The 24,258-nt window shown below is 49.1% G+C and overlaps 2 protein-coding genes across 3 annotated transcripts in view; one reads left to right on the top strand and one right to left on the bottom strand.

Annotated features, from left to right (window-relative positions):
* The first annotated feature begins 6,033 nt into the window (after positions 1-6,033).
* CENPV (centromere protein V) lies at positions 6,034-9,181 on the top strand. The gene is made up of 5 exons (XM_054287414.1): positions 6,034-6,266; positions 7,198-7,296; positions 8,040-8,109; positions 8,473-8,587; positions 8,916-9,181. The coding sequence occupies exons 1-5, from the start codon at positions 6,034-6,036 to the stop codon at positions 9,038-9,040; spliced, it is 642 nt and encodes a 213-aa protein (XP_054143389.1). The 3' UTR covers positions 9,041-9,181.
* Positions 9,182-9,272: 91 nt separating this feature from the next.
* Positions 9,273-24,258, bottom strand: part of PIGL (phosphatidylinositol glycan anchor biosynthesis class L) — a 53,173-nt gene continuing 38,187 nt past the window's right edge. For both annotated transcript variants that reach the window (XM_054287412.1, XM_054287413.1), the window contains 4 exons: positions 23,128-23,195; positions 15,554-15,585; positions 11,108-11,241; positions 9,273-10,069 (listed from right to left, as the gene is read on the bottom strand). In XM_054287412.1, coding sequence (XP_054143387.1) covers positions 9,971-10,069; positions 11,108-11,241; positions 15,554-15,585; positions 23,128-23,195 — 333 coding nt within the window. In that variant the 3' untranslated portion in view covers positions 9,273-9,970. The remainder of the gene's footprint in view (positions 10,070-11,107; positions 11,242-15,553; positions 15,586-23,127; positions 23,196-24,258) is intronic.

Here is a 24,258-nt window from a genome sequence, read left to right as displayed (position 1 = left end):
GGGTGTGACACGAGCCGTCCCCTCACGCGGCCCAGCTCCAGCGCTGCCCTGGAACGGGCTGGAGCTGGCTGAGCAGGTAATGCTCTTGATGTGAGCCTGCAAAACAAGCCCTGCGATGAAATGCTGACATTTGAAATTCAAATGGTTGTTTACTCGCCTCCAGAACAGGAAGCTTTGATCGGTTATGAAGCAGCCACTGTCTGTGAAGTGATGTGGAAACGTGCCTGGGGTTAATTAAACTTCATTATACCTTTCAGACTGGTTCTGAACTCATTTTGTGTCATATTAAAGATGGAGTGCACAAAATCCAAGATGGGTTTTGTGTTTTTTTCAGTAGCTTTATCTGCTGCTCCTTCAGTGAGGGCAGATGACCTTGTTAAATCCTCCACTCACAAAGCATCAGCACGTGTCTGACTGCCCAGATTCACTACAGAGCTGCTCTATTCCCCCCTAAAAACACCTCAAACCCAGACAAAAATACAAAACCACAAAAAAACCCCAAAAAAACAAACCCCGACAACAAAATCCTTTTGCTTTCCTTTCTCCTAGCAGGGTTTCTTGCACCTCCTGATTTACAGTAAAAAGGAAATAAATCATCCTACCAGTAATTACTCAAAAATGCAGGAACAGGAAGAGGGAAAAATGGTAACTGGAAAGCTCAGACAGCTCCATAACAATAACCAACCTTGGAAATATTATTTTGGCTACGTAAATTTAGGACAAAAGGCAGAGTTGGGCAATGTCCTGAGGTTTGCTCTGTGCTGCCAGCTCTGCTCAGTGTCTCCAGCACGGGTTTTGTTTGGGAGTGCCAAGGTGGCCGGAGGTTTGCTCCAAGGCTGGCCTGGGCTTGCTGCACATCCCAGGCACTCTTCCCAGAGGAAAGGCCACAAATGACTAATATTTACAAATATTAAAGGCCACATCTGTAAAGCTGGAGATTAATGTAAAGCCTGGGTAGTGTTAAAGCACATCACATATTTATTGAGAATTTTAGGGTGCATATTTCTCTTTTTAACATTGCTCTAAATGGAGAAGGAGGAATTTCTGTAATTTTTCTTTCCTTTCTGTGCAGACCAGAAAGCACAGGAGCCCTCCCTTGTATTCTTTTTTCCTAAATACGGCTGTATCTATGGTGTGGCTGTACAAAGCACGTGCATTTAACAAACATTCCACTCTGCCTCTGGTAGCTCTTGGTGAATAAAAACCATTGAGCAGCTGACTGTGAACTGTATATAAATAAATGCAAAGCTGAAAACCCCAGAAATCTCTATCTTGTGACTGCTGTGACCACAGGTGGCTGCAGCCTTTGCCAGGGCACGGGGCCTGCAGTTGGGAACAGACATTTCTTTTCAGAAGTAGGTCACTGGGCAGTGGTACAGAGCAACCTACTTTCAGGAGAGAAGGATCTGAGGTCAGGGAAATGTTTCCAAGGAATCTGTACATTCTGGAACAGAAGCTGGGTCTGGTTTTTATGTAGGCTAATGTCCTAGCAACGAGGTATCACTTTTACATGAAGCAATCTGTTTATCTTTAGCTACCAGGTTTAGCTTGGCCAGCCAGGCCATCACAGGGTGTGTGGCAAGTCCACTTACTGTTCTTTGTTCAGACAAAAATAGGACTGCTTGCCACAGGGAAAAAAAAATATTTATATACATATACATATTCCTATCTCATAACATTACTCACACCTGCCTCTCACGGTGTATGATGCAGTTTAATTATATTTACAGCTGTGGAGATAAATATTGTCTCCCTGTAGCAGTGCAGGAAGGTCCAGGCTTGGCTCAGGTTCCAGCCACGAGACAAACAGACCCGTGGCATGTCACTGCTTGTCCCCAAGCTGCCAGCCTGGAGGGTTACACAAACACTGAGTCAGAATTCAAAGTACTGTGAGATCGACTGCGATATTCTGAGATTACCAAAAAAAGACAACTCCCTCGGATTTGTTTTTATAGCTTTATGCTAAAAATAAATTCACTAAACAAAGTTTTTAAGAAGCCACCGACTTGAGGAGCTGAAAGAAGAGAAATAGATATTAAGAAAAACAAATAGATTGGTAGTAAAAGGATGAAAAATAGTGATCTCCTCTGTCCCCCTGTCTCTCTAAAGGGTATTTTAGCTTTGTAGGACACATGGGATTCAGCTTTCAGATCTGTGCTGCCTCGATAAACGGGCTTGGGCAGCTCTGGGTGACCCAGAGGGACATGTGACAGCTCTGCTGGCAGGAGATGTCCAAAGGGGATTTTGCAAAGGGCTGAAATCACAGGTTTGTGCCGGCGTGGTGTGCCAGTGAAAGCAACAGCTCTAACTAATAACTGGGTCTGTTCTGCAGCTCCTTGTCTGCATCTCCCTCCTGCCCGGGAACGGTTTGGATCCCATCCAAGCTGCAGTGCAGGGAGGGAGCTGCTTTGTTCACCTCCTCGGCTGCCTCTGAGCACGTTCAGCTTTCTGGGGCGAGGTTTTCCAGCAAAACAACAGAGAAATTCCTTCGGAAACAGGCAGACAGAAGGAGAAATGGCTGAAGAAACAGGCAGAAGAAACAGTCCTAAACCACTGTTAATCATTGTTAGAGTGTTCAACAGAAGCTCTGTGACAGTGAACAAAAACAAACACCGCCAAGGCCGTTCTGAGCAGCCGGGGGTGTCACCTCCTGCATTTTGTTTTCAGATCCAGCTCGGGTCCTTTGATGGTGAGGAAAACGTCTGGAATGTTTCCCCCTCCACCACAGGGAGACTGAAACCCAAGCACAGCCATTTCCCCCCCTGAACAAACCACGTACTTCGAACCACCTCCGTTTTTTAAAGTGTGCTGTCAGCTGTACAGAACTCCTAGTTCCCTGCTTATGAGATATTAAAAAAAATCCGCAGTTCCTAATTCTCTTTCGCCCACAAACATGTAGCTGCTTTCAGTGCTGCTTTGGGGATAAAAATGCTCTGGCAGGCAGAATTTCAGTGCTGGCTGCGAGCCAGGGCTGCAGAGCTGAGTCATTGTTATACAAGCAGAGCTGGGATGGCACAGAAAAGCCCCTTTGTACTTTAGCACTGAACACGTCAGCCCCTGCTGGCCTCTCAGCATCACAAGACACCCACACAGAACCAACTGTAATTTACTGGACTTTTCCTCTCATCCACCCATCATCTGTCTGGATATTTCTTCCTTTTGCATTTTGCCTCTCAAGCTTAACAGCAAATGGATTTTTCATCAAGCTGTTGGTCTGTCCTAAAGCCTGGCATACATTGCATCAGCTCTGGAAGCAGTGAAATGAGAGCAGGTAACTCTGGGCACTGGGAAGGTGCTGCCCAGGTACACTGACAAAACAACATTTGACTGAAATTTGACTGAAATTGACTGAAATTTAGGGCTTTCAGCTCAGAATATCTGTGACATTTATCATCATCTCAAGTTCCACTGTAAAGCTCTGGAATTGATTATTTATGTGAGACTCAGTTTTGTGTTCTGAGTCTTTCGTGATGAAATATGGAACGAATGAAAAAAGAGAAATTTACTATGGCATTTTGCACTTCCATTTTTGTCCTCCACTTCTTTATTCTGAGATATCACAGGGGAACAGAATTTAGCTTCTCAAAACAGCTTCTGCATTTAAAATAAAGTGAACTAATTGTGGAGACACACGGAGAGTGACAGATTTGCAGATATTACATAGAACTCACTCCATTTTTCTCCTGGAGCTGCTTTTTAAAGTGCTGGTAGCTCCTGTCTTACAGAAGGTCATTTGTGTGAATTGACATAACAAGCCCCTAAAATGGGCTCCCAAAATTTCTCTCTGGCTGTCAGTGTGCTGAGCTCGGTGTTTTTGGGACAGCACAGACCGTGAGTGGTGCTGGCCATGCCCGAGGGGAGGTGAATCCCTGCTGCAGCCAGCACAGGCTCCGTTTCGGTGCCTCCCCAGTTTCACCAAGTGATTTTTCCTCCCAAAACACGAGGTGACTGACATGTAATCTGGTTTGAGCAAAGGTCTGGGAGGGGCTCAGATCAGCAGCTCCATGTGAATTTGTCACACAGGGTGTATCTAGTGAGTAATCGGAGCAGAGGCTCACATAAGGGATAACAGGAAACTGTAACTCGGTGCCCTTTCCTATCATCAGAGAGCTGCTGAGCCACAGGATTCTTCAGCAAATCCTGGCATGTGCCATCTCAGGAGGCAGCCTGAACACAGAGTCACATGTTTTTAAAGCTCTTTTCCAGACAGTGCTGATGGATGTTTATTCATTACTGTCCTCCTGCCTTGCCATGTTCCTGGCTGCCACAGGACCCTTTGCCTCTCAGGACTCAGCTCACTTGTTTACATCTTTCCCCTTCTTGGAAAGAACAAGACATTAAGTTCTGTTGACTACAAATTCTTGATTATATGTCACACAAAAGAAGTTTCCAGTCTTGCAATACTGGACACAAAGGTTTGTGTTTGGAGTGACTATTATTTTCCCCAACTGAGTGTGATTTGGACATCTCCAAGTTTTGTATTTTTACCAGCATTGATAGTTTTACATGAGAAACAGCACTGGATTTCAGTGTTGAGGAATAACCTTTTGTAAGACATTTACAAAATGTCTTACAAATGTGAAATCACAAAAGGGGTGATTTCACATTTTCCTATTTTGTTGCTGCTGTTATTTGCTTGATTGTTTTGGTTTTGGGGTTTTTTGGTCTGGTTGGGTTGGGGTTTTTTGCTTTTTAAGGTATGTACTCTCTTATTTTCATGACTTTGGTAACAGAGTTAGTGAAAAGCTAAGTGGGAATCCTGTTAGAAGCCATTTCTCTGCAAAGCTGCCGCAATGACTTCAAACCTCAGGAAGGCCTAAACACATCCGGTGCTGTCACAGCAATGCTGTGTCTAAATGAGGGCTGTTCATAGCAGAGAAATGAAACACCACAATTCCAGCAGCACCTCGGGTCTGCGGAGCACCTTCCACCCGTGAACATGTGAGGCACCATGCTCAGAATGAGGGGAAACCTCCGGCTCATGCTTGTGCATGACTGGCATGCCTGGCCTCAGCCCTGGAATCAGAAAATCATCAAATCCTTCAGGCTGGGAAAAGCTTTGAAGATCATCAAGTGCAGCTGTTAACCAGCACTGCCAAGCACTGAACCACTGTCCCCAAGTGCCACATCCAGCAGTTTCTGGAACACTTCCCTGGGCAGCCTGTTCCAATGGCAGCAGGGCCAGGGCAGTGACTGTCGCTGTGCTGGGCACTGCTGAGGCCACACCTCAGATCCTGGAGTCAGTTTTGGGCCCAGCTAGAGGGACACTGAGGGGCTGGAGCGTGTCCAGAGAAGGGAATGGAGCTGGGAAGGGGCTGGAGCCGCAGGAGGGGCTGAGGGAGCTGGGAAAGGGGCTCAGCCTGGAGCAAAGGAAGCTCAGGGGAACCTTGTCCCTCTCTACAGCCCCCTGACAGAAGGCTGCGGCGGGCTGGGATCGCTCTCTTCCCCTGTAACAAGGAAGGATGAGAGGATATGAGTGCCAGGGGAATTTTAGGGTGCATAGGAGGAAAAGGTTTCTTCACTGCCCTGTTGTACCCCAGCCCCTCCCGGTGCCGCTGTGTCCCAGTGGCGCCCGGTGCCCTCCGGTGCCGCCGTGTCCCGGCTCCTCCCGTTTCCGCCGTGTTCCCTCAGTCCCTCCCGTAATCCCTCAGCACCCTCGTGTCTCCTCAGCCCCTCCCGTGTCCCCTCCCGGTCGCACTGTGTCCCCTCCTGTGTCCCCTCCTGTGTCCCCTCCTGTGTCCCCTCAGCCCCTCCCGCTCTCCCCCCCGCCCGTATCCCTTCAGCCCCCCTGGTGTCCCCTCAGCCGCTCCTGTTTCCCCTTCCGGTCCCCTCCCGTGTCCCTTCAGCTCCTCCTGTGTCCCCTCAATCACTCCCGTTCTCCCCCTCCCGTGTCCCCTCAGCCCCTCCCGTGTCCCCTCAGTCCCTCCTGTTCCGTCTCCCCTCAGCCCGCCCGTCCCCCCGGTGCCGCTGTTCCGCCCCCCGGGCCGTGCGCGTCGCGGGGGCGCCCCCCGGTGGTGCAGGCGGAGGCGGCGCATGGGGCGCGGCGCGGCGGGCGGCGCGCGGCGCTCCCGGCGGGCCAGCGCGACCGCGGGCGGGACGCGCCGGGCCCGGAACAGGAATGCGGGGGGAAGCCCGGCCGGGGCCAAGGCGGAGCCCCCCGCGCCCACCGTCATCGATCTGGGGGCGCAGAGCGGGCGCTGGGCCGCCTTCCAGGAGCGGCACCGGCTGAGCTGCGAGGAGGCGGCGCGGCTGCTGCTGGACGCGTAGTGAGTAACGGGCCCGGGGCTCGGCGCTCCCGGGACTCCGAGTCCCGCTCACCGGAGCGTTCTCTGCACCGCGGTCCCGAGAGCTGCCCGGAACGGGCCCCGGGGTGGGATGGGGAGGGGGCGCACGCACCACGGAATAAAAGCAGCTTTCTGTGCTAAAGCTGCCCGTGTTTTACGGCTCCCCATCGAAAATGCCCTTGGGGGCTCCGCCAGGCTCAGCTGCTAAATCTCCACCCATTTCCTGTGCTCGCTCCGTGCACATCAGAGCCGTCCGTGGGAGGCAAAATCTGCAAGGAAAATGTTTTTTTTCCTTTTGCATTTAGCGATTGACCCGCACGGTGACTGCCCAGCTGCTGTGGAGGCGGCTCGGGGAGGGGGAGAAGCACAGGCTCACAAATTCCTTGGTCATAAAGTTCCTTTGCAATTACAACCCGAAATAAAAGACATTTCAAATATTATGTAGAATCCACAAATCTCTGCTTTTCCCAGCTCTTAAATGGAGGAATATTAATGGTGTTGGAGGAAGTGTGGGGAAAATTGTGGGGAAATTCAGTTCTCAGTTCCAAGCAGTTTGTTTTGAGGTGATGGCCCTGGTTTCTGTGCAGGGTTTGTATGGACACAGCTGTAGGGTCAGCACTGGAGTGTGGTGGGGAGCTGGGTTGTACAGAGTCCTCAAAGTGGTGCTCTTCTTTCCCTGTCACCATTTTAATTAAACCCCAAAAGCAATTGCTGCAGAGGACAAAACCCATCCTCCACCTCATTCTGATACATGTTATTAAATACATCTGAGTGGATATATTTCTTGGTGTTCTGCAACAGCTCAAGACAGAACTGAATAATGAATACATGAATGTCATGTATAGCCTTAGTGTTCTCTTGGTCAAAAACCAAGAGAGGAGGATCCCAAAAGCTCTGTTGTGTGTCTCTGCAGTGAATACAGGGGTTTGGTGAAGCACACTGGAGGCTGTCACTGTGGAGCCGTCCGCTTCGAGGTCTGGGCTTCAGCAGATCTGCACGTGTTCAACTGCAAGTGAGTTTGTCTGTTCCCTGTTCCTAGAGATGGATGTCAGCTTTCTGCTTTCCAACCTTAGAGCTAAAGATGAGACAGCTGCAGGACACCCTCTGAGCTGTTTCCACAGCATTTACCCCTAATTATGTCCTGATCCACTATGAGATCAGTGTTGGTGATTTCAGGTGCTGCTTTGGGCAGGACTTCATGTCTCAGCCAGGCTCACACAGAAAGAGTCAGGAGACATCTAATGAGTCCAGGTGCTCAGCCATCTGCTTTCTGTTTCCTCTTATGCAGGGGGCTCAAAGCACATTGGTCTTTTTTTAACTTGTTCTTCTCAAGTGACATTACAGCTCTGACCACATGTGCCTCAAACTAAAACACTCTTTGGTTTCAGTAGTGACCCCTCTTTGCCTGCAACTCGTTTGCTCCCAGCTCATGGGTGAACTTTTGGACTTTACTTTCTTGTTTACAAGGTAATGAATGTTGGCAGAATTGCCCAAGCATGCTCTGAACCATTAAGTGGCTTTCTCAGAGCTAGATTTTGTCCTCAGGAGTTGTGTGTGAGGATATCTTATTGGGGTACCTGTGTAGGGCCAGTCTGTTCATGGGTGTGCTTCACAAACACTACTGACACCACAAATCCACTTTTGCCACTTTCCTCTGAGCCATTCTAGCTGTCAGTGGGATTTCTGTTGTCAAGAGCTCAGATTGCTGCTCTACAACCTGTCCACTTCTAGAAAGGTTTGTTTTTTCTTTTACAGTTGCAGCATTTGCACAAAGAAACAGAACCGACACTTCATCGTGCCAGCGTCGCGTTTCAAGCTGCTCAAGGTAGAGTAAGAGCTCAGTAAGAGCATGGCCATGAGCATGAGCAGTGTTACCCTCACAGAGCCAAGAACAAGCAGTTTTCTGCCCTAGGTTTGGCTATTTGGGTGAAATGGCTGCATTTTAAGCTGTCTGGGGTGATTGTGTTAGTGCATCTTGTTTAGAGCTCTTGCAGTTGCCAGGCCTGACTGTTATGGACATGTGTCCTTACAAAGCACAGGGGTTCAGGAGAGGAGCAGGAATGCACAGCTCTGTATCTCAAAGACAGGAAGGTGGCATTTTAAATTGTACATTTCTACATTGTATCTTTCCAAAGTAATGAATCCATCTATTTCCATGGAAAACTTACAGTGCTTTTCCTTTCCTTAGGGTGCTGACAATTTGACAACTTACACCTTCAACACACACCGTGCCCAGCACACGTTCTGCAAGACCTGTGGTGTTCAGAGCTTTTATACTCCTCGTTCCAACCCTGACGGTTATGGTAGGTACAAAACTCTGTGCTAACCAGAGTTAACCACCAAATAAACCTTGGATAAAGATTCCACTGGATGCTGGACATGACAGCAGTGAGCAGCATGTGTTTGAAGAGTTTGTTCCTAAAGGAACTGCAGTCTGAACCTGTAGCTCCTCCATAAAAAACAATCTTACCTATAATGTGTGGGCTTCTTCCTGTGACAGGATTCTCATCCAGGCTCCTCAGCCTTACAGCAATAGCACTTTCAATTCCCTGAGATGCCCCAGCCATGGATGGAGCAGGCATCTCCCACATTTTATGAAAAGTAGGTTTCTGTGTCTCTGTTTTTCTTCAGGAATCGCTCCCCACTGCCTGGATGATGGCACTGTGCAGACCATTATCACAGAGGATATCAATGGCAAGGAGTGGGAGAAAGCAGTGAGGGAACATAAGACCATCAGAGACATGTCAAAACCCTGACACACCCTCCCAGCAGCCTTGGGAGCACTGCCATGGAACTGCAGTCTGGGCTTTCCTGGGTGATGGTTGGTGAAATCAATCTCTAATTATTGTTACCTGTTCTCTGTTTCTTAAATAAATCTTTCTATGCTGATTGTCTCATTCCTTTGTGACATTCAGTTTTCAGACTGCCTCTGCTCTGTAAACCAGGGTTGCTGGTTTGGCACTTTGCCTTTAGCTGTGTTAAAGTTTAAATCACAGTACAAAAGACTTTATTAGAATCACTTGCACCTCATTTCTGTGTCCTACTGAGACTCTTGTGAGTTGACCTTGAGCCCTGTTCTGAACCAAGAAGAAGAGCTCATATTTCAGGAGGTAAAAGTGAAGGTGGAGCCTGCAACACAATGTGTATAAAAGAAGCAACAGCAAACATCAGTGCAATTAGAAAAAATTGCATGATTTCTGTGTTTTATTCAATAGCTTTAGATTTTTAAAGTTCTGACTGAATAACACAGATGTTATGGTTGTGGTATCTGTGGAGATAGCATGAGCTTTGAAAAGTTACTCCTGGTAGCTGGATCTTACAAAAGCACCAGGGGAGAGTTGCCAATCAGCCCTTGCAGTTGGGGAAACAGTTTGTGCCATATCTTCTCCAATGCAGAATCCTCTGGAGCTTGGCTCCCACTTAAAATTAATCCAAATTTCTCATCTTATTTAAGCTTCTATGAGGAAAAAATAGAGCAGTTATAGCCTGTTCTCAGGCTTTAGCCCTGTTCTCAGTGTACCAGGTGACAAGATGCTCAGAAGGAGGCTCACCCAGCCTGTAGTGTGCAGAATGCCCCACAAAGAGCACCCCACCTGTTGAGCACCTAACACAGGAGCTTTCCCGAGTCCTGGGCCAGGGGCAGTGCTGGTTTTGCTCATCCTTTGCTCATCCTGGGGTGGTTCCTGTCAGAGCAGGCGCAGAGAGTTGAGCACCAGGTACCGTGAGAAGAGCAGGTAGAGCTGGCGGTACGTGAGGAGCTGGCTGCGATGGCACCGCATGGCTCTCTAGGAGGAGGAGAGACAGGGCACAGAGCATGACAGAACCTTCCAGAGCTGCTGTGGGGGCACTTCCTGCTCCTGCTGTGGGGCTCAGTGCCCATTATAGCACAGCCTGTTTTCAGTGAGCAGGAGAGGCAGGACAGGCTGCCTGAGCTCTGGGCCTGCCTGCCCCCAAGGCTGTTGTGCTGCCTGATGCTCAGAGGGTCCTGCTCCAAAGGACACTTCATGTGGCACTTCTGTCACTTCTAACTCCTCCTCCCCATGTGATCTCAGGCCTGGGGAAGTGTTCACATGCTGGGAAGCAGGAGCCTGATAAGTGTGTCTGGGAACATCTCTGCTCCTTCTGACCACACACTGCCAGCTGCATCTCAGCCTATTTATAGTGCACCAGCCCAGAAAGGTCAGATTTCAGGAACAAAAATACATGGGAATAATGAACACCACCTTTATCCAAGCTGTTTCCATAAGTAACTCTTATGTTTTAACAGCCTCAGAAGCAGGAAAAGTCTGTAATTTGTGAATTAACAGCACTGCTTGCTGGGTAAATATTTTCATGCTGCTAATCAGATTCTGATATAAGGAACTGTGGAGTAAATGTGTGAGATCCTATGCAGCAAAATAGTTTAAAAATGTACAGTAAAGGAACTTGTGAAGAGCTTTGGGCCACAAGTTCACAGGCTGTCTCCATTTTTAGTGATCAAGGATGCTGTTCCTGGCATGCAGTCATGCCAGGCTTTCACAGGCCACTCACATGTTCAGAATACTGTGTTGGATCCAGTTTCCTTTGAAATGCATCCTACATCCTGGAGAGTGCAAAACTCAGTGCCCTGTGATTATCTGAGCTGCAAATTTGCTCAGCCCTGTCCTGTCACACAGGACATGAGGTAACCTGGCTTTTCCATGTTTCTAAAATCACTGCAGACATTCCTCAGTGACATTTCTAACCTATGGATGACACTACTGGCATGCCCTGGGAATGTGACTAAAGTGCTCACAATGAGGATGAGCCACTCAAACAGGTCAGGCAGGTGCCACTCATCTCACCTTGGCTTGCTCAGTCTCCTCCTCTGTGAGGATGAAGAGTTCATCCCTGGGCAGGAGGCAGGAAATGAAGACATCCAGGAAGGAAATGTATTTCCGGAAGAGATTCACTGATTCCAGCACGAGCACACGGCACCCTACACAGAGAAAAGGATAAATATTTCAAACCAGCAGCATTCTTGTAAGGTGTCCTTTTCTCCAGGCTCAGCAGCTCTTTGCAGCTTCCCTGTGCTGCTGGCCTTGGGAATCATTTTTGTGTAAAGGGGGAACAACTTCTGATGCTTCCACCAGGTTTTTTTTGTACCCAGTGCACATCTATGACCATTTGTATTGTCTGTTATTCTGTATGTGACCCTTTGTACTGGTTCTTGTTCTGTAATAGCCTGTGGAAAGCAAAGCTAGCTTTGAATATCCCAAAAACTGGGTGGTTTTAAATTCTTCCTGCATAATTAGGCTCAAAAAATAGGTGCTGACAATGTATCATATAATGGAATTTTAAAACAGTAATTTCTGGTTCAGCTACCAAAATGAAATTCCATCTTTCTACTCCAGTTCTTAGCTACAGAATAAATATTTACAAGCCTCAGGAATAAAATATTAACTCAGGCAGGCAGTAACACTTTAACAGAGTTCCTGAATTGATTGTTCAGATGTTTGTGATGAAGCAGATGAAGGTAACATGGTTCAAGATTCTGCTGATGTTGTAGGGGATTTTTTTCTGTTTCAAAGATCCCTCTGAACTCAAAAGTTAATTGCTATTTTTTTTACCATGGCTAAATTGTCTTCACTGATGAGTTCAGAGCTACTGATGGTCCTGTTAAGAGCCTGCAGCTCTCAAGGGAGCTGCTTTGGGATTTCCTTGGCTTGGCAGCTGCTGTGATTATGTTCCACACCTCCCACACTGTATTAAAGCTTGACAGAAGAGGCCAAAGTCACAGTTTACACAGGTGGGCAGAGATGCAATTCGATTTGCAATGAGATTTCCTCCAGTGAGCCCTGAAACAGTGAAATTACACAGTAGAGACAGAACAAAGCTCTCATGGATCCCCTCTGGCATCACCAGCATCTTTCAATTCCTTTCTTTCTTTTCTTTTCTCCAAGGGTGTTGTTCCAACTTTTCAACAGCCTCTCCCACTCTCCAAAGTTACCTGGCTAACTCTTGATTTCAGCAGCACAGAGGGCTGTCCATCGAGGGGACAAGGGGACACTGGGGGAGCTGGCTCCCAGCAGGTGGCACAGAGCATCACAGCAGTGATTCCTCCTGCCGTGGGGCAGGGATTGAGCACTCAGGACAATGCGGGGCGGAGGATCCGCGCTGGGAGCGGCGGGCGCTGCTCGGGAGCCGCCGGGAGGTGGCGGCGTCCGCCGGCCGGGAGGGACCCGGAGCGGGACCCGCATCCCTTGGAGCGCTGCCCTCAGCCCCTCCTGTCCCCAGAGCCGTGTCCCCAGGCCCTGCAGGGTCACGGAGCAGCGCTGGGACGTGCGGGAATGCGGGGATTGGGAGCGGCACGGCCCGGGCACTTCCTGAGCTGCAGCGGAGCCCCCGTCCCGCTCCCAGCCCGCCGGGACACGGCACAGCAGAGACGGCGCAGGCAGGGCTGCCACCGGCCCCAGCTGCTCCACCCGGGATGCTCTGCAAGCACAAGTTCTGCAGTCGCTCACAGAAGGGCCCTGACACTCCTTTAATCCCACTTGGAGAATTTCTTGTTTGCAAATAGCAAATGTGGAAGGAAATCTGTGATGTGCTGTGAGTGGGGGAACCGTTCTTGCCCTTACTCTGCAGAGATCCTCTGGGCTGCTGCTGGGGCAGTTTCAGAGGGAAGAATTAGAACAGTGCTGCTGTCAGCATTCCCAGTGGCATCTGTTTGCTTTTCAAACATCTTTCCTTTCCTGGATGGCTTTAATGGACTCTGGCAATGCCACACCAATTCCTACTGACAGTGATGGGAAGAGAGGCCTGGCACCACTCTCTGAAGCTTGGGCTGCTCTGTTAACCAAATGTGCTCTCCCTTCCTCAATTTTTTCCCTCTGAGAAATATTAATTCATGCAGCAATTGCACCCTTTCATTCCCCAAAGCTCAATAAGGACTCAATAAGCAATAAGGACTCAAAACCGTGGGAAGTGATTTCAGTGTGGATGGCTCTGACCTGCTGGGCCCTCCTCGGTCAGATCAGGTGAAGTGGTGGCATCCAGCTCCCCAAAAAGAAGGGCACTGTGAGAGCCCTCTGTGACACTGATCCAAGCAGGATTTCCATGTGCTGACAGCAAAGCCTGCTCTGCATGGCAATGTGAGACGAAATGAAGCAGGGAAGGAATGTACAGTCCAGGGAGAGATGGAAAAGGGTTCAGAGAAACAGGCTGCTGCCTGCCAAGCAGGGTGAGAGCAGTGCTGCCATTGAGGAGTCCTGTGACACCAGCAGGTGAAGCTTTGCAGAGCCTGCTGTGCCTGTGACCTGGGCAGGATGGGATTAGCAGTGTAATGCAACCTCTCCAGCTTGGCAGAAAGGGCAGGATCAATATAGCTCATGGATTAGGCTGAGAATAGAAGTGAGTGAAGCCTGCAGCCTGCTCAGCTTGGCTTTCCACTTCCAAATCACTCAGGCAGCAAGGATGCCTAGAATGAGCTCCTGAGTGAGCACGGTGTGTGCTGCAGGCCTGCACTGCTCCTGATGGAAGGAGACACAGGTTCTGGCTGTAGAACACTGGGTGTAGCAGGAAGGGCCAGTGGCAGGGTGGGAGCACATCCAGCAGTTCTCTTGGCTCCTTGAAACAACTGCTTGTGCCTGGGATGGAGAACTCGGTTACAGATTATAAAAAGCCTGTTGTGTTTGTGCTGGCTGAAGGCATTAGAAAGCAGAGCAGGATATTTAGGGTGCTCATTTGCATATCTCTGAGGCAATGCAAGGCTTAGCTGGCTTTTGCATTTGCAGGGAGATTTTCTGTGGATTCCCTGATCACGTGGGCTTACACAGGCTCACCCACAAACAGCTCCCTCTTCCCAAGAGCAGCACAGCACTTTTGCATGGCCTGAACATGCCTTTCAGCTCCATCCAGACAGCCTCAATCCCACATCACCCTTGTTTCATTAAGCCCCTCTGGTGCACAGCCCTGCACGCCTGCCAGATCAAATTATAAATACTGGGAATTTCAATGAGATTGGAACTATATTTGGAAAGGCTTAGCATAAGCAGCAGCATGGGAGCTCCCCGTTCCTTTGGTGTTTGTAGGTCATGTCAGATGTGATGTAATCAGAGCAGCAAGGCTTGCACAGAGCTCCAGCAGCCTCTTGATGCTGCTGGAGAAATGGAAATGTTCTCTGTATGTGGGTCTGTGTCAAACCTGAATGGATCTGAGGCACAGCCCATATTCAGGACCAGAGTGAAACCTGCATGAGCAGCACAAGAAAGTGGCTCAGTGTGGATGGGGCCTGACAGCCAGCAGTGACATCAGCCACTGCAGCCCCTTGTCCTTTGTGCTGCACACAGAGCTGTGCTGCAGCCCAAGGCTGAACAAAGGAAAGGTCCCAGGAATGAAGCTGGCACTAACACTCCTCTTTCATGAACTGGGGAATGAAGGGACTGGAGTCAGAGCTCAGCTTAAGGGCATTCTGCCATCTTGGCTCATGCTGTCTCATTAGGCCTGCAACTTCCTGCTAGCAGAGAATTAAAACTGATTTGCTGTGACTCATTCAAATCCTACAATGATTTGGGAATTAGCATTAAAGGAACACAGCCTGGATGGCTGCTGAGGGAGCAGGAGAGTGACTGGGTGGGCCTGGCTGAGCCACCTTCCTATGCTCTGTCCAAACAGCTGAGTGACAGCTCTGGGCTCAAAAAGGTCCCACACATTTGTCCCTGGGCAAGCACTGTTTGCTGGAGATAAGGGCTGCAGCTCTGCTCTAGAAAAGGGGTCAGGAGCCCTTCTGTACTTTGTTTCTTTCCTTTCCCTGCTTGTACAGAGAATTTCTCAGAGATTCTTGCTCATGGTGGAAGAAGCCACTACAGTTTGTTGTGCCACTGCAGATTTCAGATTCCTTTCTGAGCAGTTTGGTGGAGGCTTAATTTGCTACATGCAAATATTTTTGGCTAAGTGGGCAATCATTGCTGAGGCTTGTGTCACAGAAAAGGAAAAAGGCTTGTAAGCAAGATGTGACCAAAAACTGTGACTAAGCTGAGGGACCTGGAAAGAGCACTCAAATTCACCCAAGAGGCACAGGCCAGACACTGCATCACACCACTGAGGCAGGACAACCCCAAGGGACTGAAAAGTGACTGTAGAGAAGCCTGAACTGGTACAAAATTGCAGGAAGATAGAAGTTCAGCTGTGGGTTCCATCTGCAGTGCAGGGGTGAGTTGGGCAGCTGGAACCTGGACACAGCAGGGATGTCAAGGATGTCAAGGACTGCAGGGTGGGGATGTGGGGTGGAGGGGAGGTGATGGAACTCCTACCTTCAGGTAACTTCCCCTCTGAATGCAGGTACCTGTGAAAGAAGAGATACAAGGGGTCAACACTCAGTGGAACTATTCAAACTCTGATTTAACAGGAATAAAACCTGCACATTAAACCATGACTTTTCATTAAACACCCAGTGACAATGGCCAATCTTGTGAGAAACTCCAGGAGCCCACACTGGGGCACTCAGGCAGGGCTAAGCCTCATTCCCCACACTATTCTGCCCTTCCTGCCCTCATCCTGCCTGCTGGGACACACCACAAACAAGCTCCATAAATCAAATTCACTCTCAGACTTCCCAAGGGAAACCCAAGAGGCTGCCAAAGGCTGCTCAGCCCTGGGAGCACGTCTGGCTCTGCTGGCCATGGGAATTGTCTCAGTGGCTGCACCTCTTTGGGCACCAGCCCTTTCTTTATAACCCAGGCTGGCACTGGGACATCTGAGAGGCTGCTCTGGCTTTTGGCTCACCAAGACTTTGATCCCTTCATGACTTTGTCCTGGGAAGCCTCTGCAGCAAAAGAGAACAGGAGGACCAAGGATGGGAGATGTGACTGGTGGTGGCACTTCCATCAGGAAGTGTAAGCAAATGGCCCTGGGATGGTGAGGGCATCAGGGGGAGTTCATTTCAATTCCTTTCTTAATTCTCTTGTTTTCCTTGCTCGTGGCTTTGGAGCCCTCCTGGATTTGGCCCACGGCAGGACTGGGAAGCAGCAGGTCTCCAGCAGATGGCACTCAGGGCTGTCCCACACCCAGCCCTGCTCTTCCAGGAGAAAAAGACATCCAAACAATGGAACATTTGCCAAAAGGAGAAAGGAAATAATAATAAAAAAAAAGTTATTTAACCCTGTGTAATATTTAAAGAGATTGTTATCACCTAATAGTGGTGTATCTGACAAAGGACAATGTGCCAGTTCATGTATAAATCAGCCAGGATAAAACATGCATTATATGTAAACTGCTATGTTTCTCCAGTCACTTTCAAACTAGGATTATCTCTGGCTGTTGGTGAAGTTCAAGGAAAAGGATTAGCTACACAGGCCTAGACAAAATAGGAAGCACGGAGTGATGAATACCCAATGCAACACAAAGCAGAAGTCAAGCCAGAAATGCAGGTCATGACAGAACTCAAACAGCAACCAGAAAACATATTTAAACAGATTCTCCTGCCAGTGGTGTCCTCTGCTCCAGAGCCAGAGCAATGCTATTTCCTGCTAAACAATGGCCTTGGAACAGTGACTTGGCCACCTCCTGGCCCACCACTCAAGCCTCACTCTGACAAAGACTGTTAAATGTTGCCTTGAAATTTAAATATCTCCATGAATATCTGCTCTGCTCTTCTGCCAGAGGTTTCTTCCCCCACAAATGGAATCTGGCCACCCAAAGAAATGATTCAGCACTTGGTTCAGTTAGTAGGGTGGGAAACTTTTAGAATAAGCTTGGAGAGATAAAGCAGTGAGTGGTTGTGAAATTTGGCAAGCTCTGAAAGCCCAGTGTCTGTTCTGGGTGTGCTGCTCTGCCATGGAGGCACCTTCAAAGCCTTGAGCTGCTCCAAGAGAGAACTAATAATAACCATCCTGTCACTTGAAACAGGAGTGAGAGATCCAGCTCATGTGGAAACGATTCAGAGGAGCAGGGAGCATCTTCAGCAGGGAAGAAAAGTGTGATTCAGCAGTAAATGACGGAGTTTGTGCTTGTATAAAGGTTCAGGGAGACACAAACTGTGTTTGGTTACTGAAAGCTCCTCAAAGCTGCTGCCAGCAGACCTGTCACTCATCTGGAGGAACAGGCATGAAGAAACTGCATCTCTCCTCATCCTTTTTGTCCCAGTCCAAGTGCTTCAATTCTCAGCAAGGCTCAGTGCAGAGCCCTGGGAACGGGCTCCACCCAGCTCTGTGTGCAGAGGAATTGCAGCCTTGCTCATTTGTATTTCTCTGTGGTTGCAGAGAGAGAGAGAAACACGAAGCTCTACCTCCTGCACACGTTCACAAAATGAGCCAATCCTCTCCCAAATCCATCTTCTCACTCCCATCTCCACCCTGCTGGAGAGTCTCCATGGGACACTTCCAAGTAGGGGAGAGGTTGCAGCTCTCAGTTGTTGCCATTTTGGGAATGTTGTTTTACAGATTGGACTTGCTGTGGTTTGGTTGAAATGAAAGAGTTTGGCATAAAATCTCAAAAAGTAAAACACAGGCTCTTTTTCAGGAGATTTTTCCATGTGGGTGTTTTGTTTTTTCTTCCCGGAGAGACTTTTTATAATCCTTTTTAAATACAAAGTGACCTAAGGTGGCTCATTCCCACCCAGTGCCCAGGTACCAGAGCCTGGTGGTCACAGGGCACCTCTCCTGCAATGCCTGTGGTGGGTTCAGGTCCAGTGTGAGACCCTCTGCAGTGCAGAATTTGGGAAGCCATGAACATCCAAAGGCTCCAACCATTTCTGCCCTGCAAGATCTCAGCCCCAGCTCCTCCCTCAAGGCCCTGCTTTGAAGGCTCTGCAGCCACCAGCTCCATGTGCTCAGCAGAAACACTGGAATGGCCCAAACTGCAGGACTGAGCTGGCTCCCAAATTCCCTGTCTTCACTCAGGCATGCTCAGGAAAGGTGTGAGTGGGTCAGCTCCTCTGTGGCACTGAGCAGTGAAACCTCCCACGCTGTTCCAAGAAGGAACAAGTCCAGATGGAGCTGAAGCCTGGGGAGCACAGAACTCCTCTGGGGCTCATGTCCACGAGGGTGTGTTACAGTTTGGGTGATGTTCTGTTTGATGAGAAGTTTTCATTGAATTCAATGACTTCACTCTCCAAATAGTTTCCCAAGCCAGAGGCAAAACCCTTCACTGAACTGACTGCTGGCTGCTGTGGAGCACTGGGGAAATACAGATTTGAAGAGCATGGCAAAGAATGGATGTCTTAAAGCTGCATTGGGGCTCCATTTAGGATCCCAACCTCTAATCTGCCCAATTAATCTGATGAAACAGATGTGAAGGAGGAAGAACAGGCAGTCTCCTAGGAATCACAGAGACATTAGAAGGATATCCTTGCCAGATGTTGGATGTTTGCTCTCTGGAATGCCTCCTCCCTCCCTAGCTGGATTTTCTGGCTCCATTTCCATGCACCCTGAACTACACCATGGAGCAGCACTCTGTACAACACTGCTCAGGCTCTCTGTGCTCACACGTGGGGCAGTGGCAAAAGATGGTTCTGCCAGTGACAATCCAGATGTTCCAGCTGCCAGAGCTGTCCTGGCTCTGTGCTTTGGGCCTTGCACTGTCTGGAGAGGAATGAACAGTGTCACTGCTCCCCTCACTGTGACACAGAGAAGGACACCCCCTGAGGCTGCTTCTTTGGGAAAAAAACCTTCTTTAGGGGGAATCCCTTCTGTGCTGGTGCTCCATGCTCAGCTTTAATCCTGAGGGCTCTCAAAAGTGTCGTGGAAGGGCACTGGGATGAATGAACTTGGTCAAATGAAGGAATGAGGGAAAGCGATAAAGGAAAGAGATAAAATCTAGAACTACACACCCAGCTATGGGATAAATGCCAGGGCAGAGAGCTTTGAGGGAAGTCTCAGGGATAGACAGCAGAGGACAATTCTGTCTCAGTCTTATGGGGACAGTCTGGCTGCAACCACAGCCATCACTCATAAGCTCCCCCAGGACATTTAAGATCAGTAAAACAAGTGAGAAATGAATGGGCTGTAGCTGCTGAAAGGAGAGAGAAATCTTCCAGCCCCACACTGTAAGAGGGCACCAAATAAAAATGGTAAATGTGCTATCATTCACTGTTATCAAGCTAATTACCCAAACCCAGCTTCCTCCCTGTCCTTTAAGACCTGGCCTTGGGAATCCCACAGAAGCTCACAGCAGAACTGAGCTTTGTTGGGGTGGGATGCAGTTGGTGGCCTCTGAGAATGGCTCCCACCCAGTGGGACTGGCTGGACACTGCTCCTCTTTGTTTCCATGGATTTCCAGCTGGCATTTACCCAACCCTCCCCTTCAGGGAGGCTCAGAGCAGCCCTCTGCACAATGTCCCTGGCATTGGTAATTCAGGAGTGGGGCTTTCAGTGGCCAGGCTGGGACATGGCAGTGCCACAAGGCATTGGTGGCACTCAGGCTGCATCCTAATCCACTGCTGGGTGATAAAGCTCCCAAATATCATCTCTGCACAGCCTCATTTACAACCTGCCACAGAGCTGGTGAATGTTCACAAACATCCTGCAGGACTGGGAGGTGTTTTTCCAAATGGAACTGATGAGAATAGGCTCAGCTAATGATTCCTTGATGTAGCTTTTTATATGGCATCATTGATAGAAGTTTTATGGATGCAGTTGCTATAACAACATAATGCACAGTGGTTAAATATAGCAGCTCCTATTTTCCACTCAGTTTGCTCTGCCCTAAGCAGACAAGACTATTCTTTTCTGTTCTAGCTGGGATAAAATGGATTTGATAGCTCACTAAAGAAAACAAGTGGTGCAGTCCTCCCTCCTCCTCCTCCTCACAAAGATGATTCCTCTCCATCCTAAGCAAGCAAACAACAAACACAACAGCCCCCCATTTGCCAGGCTCCTGGGCAAGAGGGGCTGTTTAAAATCAAAATGCACAGTGACTCATGCAAAACTAAACCACCTTGATGCTACATGTGATCTCAGAGCAGGCACTGCCATTTCAGAGTGCAGCAAAGAGAGGTTCTCCAATGTTCCTGCCACAGAGTATTTACCAAGCTCATTACACAGTGCCTTGTGACTGGCCAAATGCTGAGGGGATAAAATGACCTGGATGTCACTCAAAACCTGCTCTTCCTTGAGGATGAGTGTAAAGGATCCAACCTCCCATGGCAACAGGGAAAGCTCCTGTTTTGGGGGATAAAAGAGGATGATGTTGCCAAATCAAGCTACAGGAGATTGTTTCCAGTCCTCCCTGCTTTGCTGCAGTGGGTTTTTCTTGGGTTTGGGTTGGGTTTTTTTCTGTCTGGAAGCCAGAACTGAAATACTCCCAGGGGAGACTGAAATCAAATAGCAATTTGTGTTTCTCTCCCATCCTGTTTTTTCTTTTTTCTCCCTTGCATAAGAATAAGAACAAATCCATCCTTGAACCCTGGCATTTCCCAGTTCCTCCCAGATCTGAAGGCCAGGCAGGCACACAGCAGCAGCTGGACTCCTGCAAGCTGTCAGGAGGAAGGCTGCTGCAAGGGAAAGAGCTCATTTCTTCTGAGCAGCTCCTGCTCCTTTGAACATAACCTCTGTTCCAGACACTGGAAAGAATATTTATGCCCTTAGCAGACAATACTGAGCATCTGCTCACTATGACCATTTCCTGAACTGCTTTATTCCTTTTGAAGCTGTTCAATAATTTGCACCTCCTGAAGTGAGGAGTTGTGGGAGGGGTCACAGAGCCCGTTCCAGCCCTGCTGTTGCAGAAAGTAATCTCATGGAAGCGGGCACAAGCCTGTCCCCCAGAGACTGGGAGCATCCAAAAGGGCTGAGGATCACTGCACCAGCTTCATCCTTTCCTCCAGTTTTCACAGTGGAGGCAGAACCCTGCAGGACTTGTTTAAAGAAGGTTAATAAATACATTGCAGATGATACCTGGAGGGGAGAGGTCGTTTGCGTTTCCCTTGCCAGGCAGCCCTGGGGCCCCAGGGGCAGCCACTGCTGCTCTGCAGAGCTCTGCTGGCACAGGGGCACAGGAGAAGCCTCAGTTTCTGCTCCCAGAGCTGCCTGGACTGGCCAACATGTGAGAACTCATCAGGGCACTGAGAGTCAGGAGTGATACAGTCACGCTCTACTTCCTCCATAACACAAACTGAAAAATAATGAGGGCAAGCAAGCCACTAAAAATAAACTTAACCTTTCAGCAGCCACGGCATCACTCCTGCCACATGCAGATGATGGGGCTACCATGATTAATTCTGCTGATTCAGGACTGGAAGGGACACAAGACACAAAGCAGCCCTGAGTTAATGAGAATTGCTCGTGCTCTGGTGTCCCTATCAGCATGGATCTCATCAGCCCAGAGTGTTCTGCTCCAGCTGAGCACCAATGCAGAGCTCTGGCTTCAAGGGAATTGTAGACAATGAGCATTTCCTGGTAACATGCTCTGAGACAAGAGGAGGGTTAGATCCCCACTGCACACACAGGAAACACTAAGCACGGAGGTGGGAAAGTGATTTCTGCATAGCCACAAGAGTAGAACTGGGATCAAAATCAAGTTTTCCCTAAATTTCTCATATATAACTCAGCTGCTAACTTGTTTTCCCATGATCTCTTCAGGGTGGAGGAGGACACCTAACAACCTGCCTTTCATTCCTCTTTGTAGGTCATAGAGCAGTTGAGTGAGCAAACAGAGCTCAAGGCAGTTGGAAGCTCTTTAGGCCCTCTGTGCCAATGGTGTGAGCATTGGTCATCAACCTCTGCTCTCAGCGTTCCGTTTCTCCCCAAACTCTGCTCCTCAGCCATCAACCTCTGCTCTCAGTGTTCAACCACTGCTCCTCAGTGTCAGCATCTGCCCAACCTCTTCTCCTCAGTCATCAACCTCTGCCCAACCTCTGCTCCTCAGTGTTCAGCCTCTGCCCAACCTCTGCTCACTCCTCAAGCTGTGCCTGAATCCACCTCCCCACCCAGCCCAAACACAGCACTGCTTGCTTTAACCCCACCCCCTCTCCTCTGTTGGGCAATTCCAGAAGTTGCTGGGAAAAGCCATGATCCCTCTCTAACACTGAATTCCAGCCATCAAAGCTGGAATTCCAGCTTCCCAGAGGAGCTAGAGGTCCCAGTATGGGTCCTGTGGCACTGCAGCTTTCTCTAGGCAAGTGAGAAAGGCAAATCACTGTGATGTTGTCAGCAAGGACAGCCAGAAGAATTTGTTTATTTGAATTGCACAGATGATTCAGAAAACAAATGGGTGCTATAAATACAAAGCTGTACTTGCAAAGAGTTCTTCTCATGCCTGGGAAAGGCAGGGGCAGCTCTGGAGGAAATCTCTCTAGGACACAGAAAGGTCTGAATGAGCAGAGGGTTAAAGTAAAACACAGTGGCTGTGTTGCCAGCAAAATCTGAGTGATTTTAATAAAGGGATTTCTGTATATTAACCTCACCATCACAATATGGAGACACAGGGTCTCAAAATGTAAGGGATAAAATGGTGAAGGAACTAACAGACTATTCCTAAAAGGAAATAGGGACAGCTGCACTGAAAGAGCAATGTTCTTGGGCAGAGAGGTAAATTCAGGCACCTGGACAAGATGGCAACATCTTCTGGTGAAGAACTTTCCAAAAGCCACCAGCTCAGCCATCAGGTATTCACACTCTCCGCAAAGCAGAGTGCAAAGTGATCTGTGGCATATTTTAGTGGGATCAAGGACAGGAAGAGCAAAGAGGGCCCAGTGAAAGGGAGACTGGCAAGGCCCCAGCTGATGGAACACTAAAGATGCTGTGGGTCATTTCCAGAGCTGAGGCAGTTTCTCCAGCCAGTGTCACATCCCACAGCCTGGCTCTGAGTTGGAGCAGTGAAGTGAACACTGCCCTGGTTCTGCTTCCTCAGCAGCACCAGCCCAGCCCAGAGAAGTTTGCAGACATTGTACCTGACAGCCTTGTAGAGGGAGATGTGGTTGGCATGGCCACTCACTCCTCCTGCATCAAACGTCACCACCTGCAACAAACACACAACAAGAAGCATTTAGGAGCAGGAGGAGGAGCCTGAGCAGTTCCCAAATTTGACATCCAAGCCCTGCCCCAGCCCGTTGTGTCTAACGAGCTGTTTATGTGTTGCACAATGAGGCCTTGTGTGTGAACTCCTCATGCCACAGAAACACAAGCAAACAAACAAGGCACTCTGGAAGCAGATGAGTGCACAGCCCAGCAGCCTGAACAACAGAGAGATGACAAAAATCGTGTCCCCACTGGCAGGATGCACTTGTTACTTATTACCAGGGCAAAAGGTCACTTTCAGAGTGATCTGTTGCAAATGTGCTCCTGACCTGAGAGGTCCAGCTCTATGAATCACTCTCCCCTGGACCTGAGAACATCCTCCAGTGCCTGTGGATGACAGGGGGAAGCCATGGTTCAATCAGGACATTGCTGCAACACGAGCCACACAAGCATGTATGACTGTCCTGGCTTTGATAGGAGAAGCAGCCCTTTTAAACAATCTGAATGCACTTTTGTACAACCAAATCAGGCTTTTCACTGAGTTAGATTGTATCATTAATTGCTTCTCTGCAGGGAGAAATGGGAACTCCAAAATGCAGAAGTAATGTGTGCACAGAGCACTGCCCAGAGCCCAGAACAGCCCTGGCTCCCTGCCCTCAGACCCACCCACAGTGCCAGGGCTGAGACATCACCCTGGGACCCCTCCCTCTGTGCAATGGGCACTCAAAGGCTCCCAGTGCCAACCAAGCAGCCAAAGTGGCAGCACAGAGTGTGGAAAGGACAGGGAATGTGCCACGCTCTTTGCAGGGAGTGACAGTGACAGTCCCTGGGCAGTGCAAAGCTCAGTGCTTGCCCTGGGAGAGGCCCAGCAGCAGAGCTCTCCACAGCTCCCATCTCTGGGAGCAGGAAGAAATCATCCACTCCCACGTTTCAGGCAATGTTTGCTTCCTTGCCAGCTTGCTCTCTCTTCAGGGAAGGAAGTGCTGCAGCCCTGCTCACTCACAGCACCTCCCTTCCCAAATTCTATTTTATATGCAGGGCCTGGAGCACTGGGTGAGAGATCA

The sequence above is a fragment of the Melozone crissalis genome, unplaced genomic scaffold (genome assembly GCF_028551555.1).
Source record: "Melozone crissalis strain CALT ecotype California unplaced genomic scaffold, PUWL_Pcris_2 ptg000057l_1, whole genome shotgun sequence".
Classification (NCBI taxonomy): Eukaryota; Metazoa; Chordata; class Aves; order Passeriformes; family Passerellidae; genus Melozone; species Melozone crissalis.
Note: the sequence above shows the minus strand (reverse complement) of the source record. Positions and strands in the feature narration are given on the sequence as shown.